Here is a 3,241-nt window from a genome sequence, read left to right on the forward strand (position 1 = left end):
GTGGAGGTGTTGAAAAGGTAAAGGAGTTCAACACCACCAAACCAGGATTATACGAAATGCTGAAAGGTATCCTTTAAGAAGAGGAAGGAGAAGAAAAAGGTCAAGATACAAATTATGAACAACAAATACACATCTATCAACAAGTGAATCTAAAAATCAAGTGAATAAGTAATCTGATGAACAGAATAAACTGGTGATTATAATAAAATGAGGGAAATAGAAAGGGAGTGGACTGACTATTCCCAGGGGGGAAGGGATGTGGGGGAGGGGTACAGGGACTGGACAAAAATCGTACACCTATGAATGAGGACAGTGGGGGGGGGGTAGGGGTAGAGGGGGGGGTGGGAACCTGGTGGAGGGGCGCTATAGGGGGAAAAATAGAAACAACTGTAATAATCTGAACAATAAAGATTTAATAAAGTTTAAAAAGAGTATTATGCTAAATGAAATAAGTCAGACAGAAAGAAAAATACAATAAAATATATTTTTTAAAAAAAATAAATTAAAAAAAAATTCTTATACAGTGGAACCTTGGTTCTTGAGCTTAATTCATTCCGGGAGGCTGTTCGAGAAGCAATTTGTTTGAAAATGGAATCATTTTTCCCCATTAGAAATTATGTAAATTTAAGTATATTTTTATTAATTTCAGAGAGGAAGGAAGAGGGAGAGACAGACAGAAACATCAATGATGAGAATCATTAACTGACTGCCTCCAGCACGCTTGCCACTGGTGATTGAGCCCCAAACCCAGGCATGTGCCCTTGACCAGAATTGAACCTGGGACCCTTTAGTCTGCAAGTTGACGCTCTATGCATTGAGCCAAACCGGATAGGGCTCAAATAATGTAAATTTAATTAATCCGCTCCAGACCCACAAATGACTGTTTTAACCTTTCTTATATACAGTACATATCTAATGTACTGTTTAATCTATAAACACTTCTTTTCTTAAAATTATCGAACCACCGTCTACTAGGCTTAAACAAATCACTTTCAGCACTCATTCCAGGGTTGTCTTTCAGGTCACCATCTTTGCTTGTTCATATATCACTGTCTCCGAAATGCTGTCACTGGCTAACTGCTTTTCATATATCAAAATCTACAATAGTTTTTCTATCTTTTAAATTGTCCATGATAATTGTTTCTTTCACACCCTTAGCAATATTAGCACTCCATGCCCTTTTTATGTCTTAAAATTGACTTCCCCAACAACAAAAGCATTCTCTCACTTGTTTGTGGCCTGAGAGCTTTTTGTCATGCTGAGCTATCAGCACAAAAGGGTTGTCAGTTCAAAAACCAAAGTTGGAGGGAGTCATTTTTTCTGTTAACAACTTGGTTGAGAACTGAATTATTTGAGATGGGAGACATTCAAGAAAAAGAAGTTTGACTGTAAATGAACAAGAAAATGGGCAAAGGATACAACAGGTAACTAAAAAATTTTTACAGTTTTATATTTTTTATATATGTATCTTAAATTTGCCATTTAGTCATATTCAAGTGTACAGTTCAATGGCATTAAATACATTCACATTGATGTGCAACCATTACTACTGTCCATCTCCAGTACTGTTTTCATCTTCCTCTTGCCAGCGGAAATCGTGTTCTTTCAGAGTCCCAAGGAAAGAATTTCAAGAGACCTGCAGGTGGGAGGTTTTGGTGTGCTAAGAATAGAAGGCTGCCTCTGGGTTCCCAATGTCCAGAAATTTTGCACCATTGGTTCAGTTCATGTCCTGTCCCAATCCAGCTAGTCTGTTTCTGGCTGTGCTCCAGCGGGCTGGTACTGCTACATCCAGTACCAAGTCCACGCAGCTGTTGGCCAGGGAAACTAACCAGGTGAGTGTGTGTTACTAAAGTGGGTGAGCGGGAGGGGGGCTTTAGGTATACTGCCAACAATTCTTTGGGACTGACAAAATTAGGAGTGCATAAATAGATGAATCCTCTTCATTTTAAAGATACTACCCTCCTAGCCAAATATTTTCTAAGTATTTGCTCTGTGCCAAGTACTGTGTCAATTGCAGGTGATACAAAATAGTGAGATTGGCTCCATCTCTCACCTCAAGGCATTTACAATATATTTGGGAAAATTATACCTAAAAATGTTCCTATCTTTACTGTATTGTGCAACTAACAATAGTATTAATGGCACTGGACTTCAATTATTTACTGGACAGAATTGTTCAATGTCAGCAAATGTGTAGCTACAGTTCCATCTCTATATCCACAGGACCCATCACAGCCCCTAGCACACAGGAGCTGATTAAAAAAAGTTTGTTGAATGACTGAACAAAATAATTAAATCAAGGTAGTACAAGACGAATGGTAAGTTAATAGACAATGAAAAGAATCCACTATATGTGTGGGGCCTTTGGTTATCTCTCCCCTTCACCCCAGCCTCCAGCCTACAATTCTTTTCCTCATTTAATAACGGGATATACACTAAGCGCTAACTGCATGCTGGGCACTGGATTACCTAACAGTGATACCAAGATGAACAAAATCACATTCCCTGTATTCAAGGAGCAGGAGAACAACAATACGGAACGCTGATGCTTTAAGCGTTGAAACGGAGCCCCGAGATGGCCGCGTTTCGCTCCCGCGTAGTTCAGGATGGAACAGGCACAAAGAGGTGGCCTAGGAGGGGGAGCGGGAGCGCCAGCGGTCGGACGGCCCCGGCGGCCATCAAATGATGCCCGGGAGGCAGGGTGGCAGTGGGCACTTTCGGTAGACCTTGAAATGCACCCTCTAGGGTCGAGGATGCCCAAGGTGAATGGACGTGAAAATTTCTGTTTACTTTTCAACTACAGTAGATAATCCTGAAGATTTCACACCAGAAAGTTGACTACAACTTCGGGAAAAAAAAAAACCTGAAACGACGGCGTGGACACGGGCTCTGAGCAGCAGACTAATTTCAACGTCACGTCACCCCTTCCCAGTAACGGCCCCAACCAGGTACGTCAACACCCAGCCCTGTGTGAACGGTCACCACTCTCACACGCCGCCGCCGAGACGCTGCCGGAGACCCAACTTTCACCATTTCCCGAGACTCCCACTTCGCTGCCGCCGTCCCCGGACCCGGGTCGCGTCCCGCCCGCTCACGTACCCCCTCGGTCTTCATGTCCAGGATTCGCTCCACCTCGAACACATCCTCCCCGTCCTCCTCGCTGTCCCCCACGGCCTCCGCTCCTTTCTTCCCAGCGTTCTTCTCCTCGCCCGCTGCTCCCTCGCCTTCGCCGACGGGCGGT

At 43.3% G+C, this 3,241-nt stretch overlaps 1 protein-coding gene across 1 annotated transcript in view; it reads right to left on the bottom strand.

Annotated features, from left to right (window-relative positions):
- MPHOSPH8 (M-phase phosphoprotein 8) overlaps positions 1 to 3,240 on the bottom strand; it is a gene marked incomplete at its 5' end in the record, with an annotated part of 46,526 nt that extends 43,286 nt beyond the window's left edge. Inside the window, one exon of the mRNA XM_006765335.2 lies at positions 3,100 to 3,240. Coding sequence (XP_006765398.1) covers positions 3,100 to 3,240 — 141 coding nt within the window. The remainder of the gene's footprint in view (positions 1 to 3,099) is intronic.
- Between the last annotated feature and the right edge of the window lies 1 nt (position 3,241).

The sequence above is a fragment of the Myotis davidii genome, unplaced genomic scaffold (assembly GCF_000327345.1).
Source record: "Myotis davidii unplaced genomic scaffold, ASM32734v1 scaffold840, whole genome shotgun sequence".
NCBI classification, from domain to species: Eukaryota; Metazoa; Chordata; class Mammalia; order Chiroptera; family Vespertilionidae; genus Myotis; species Myotis davidii.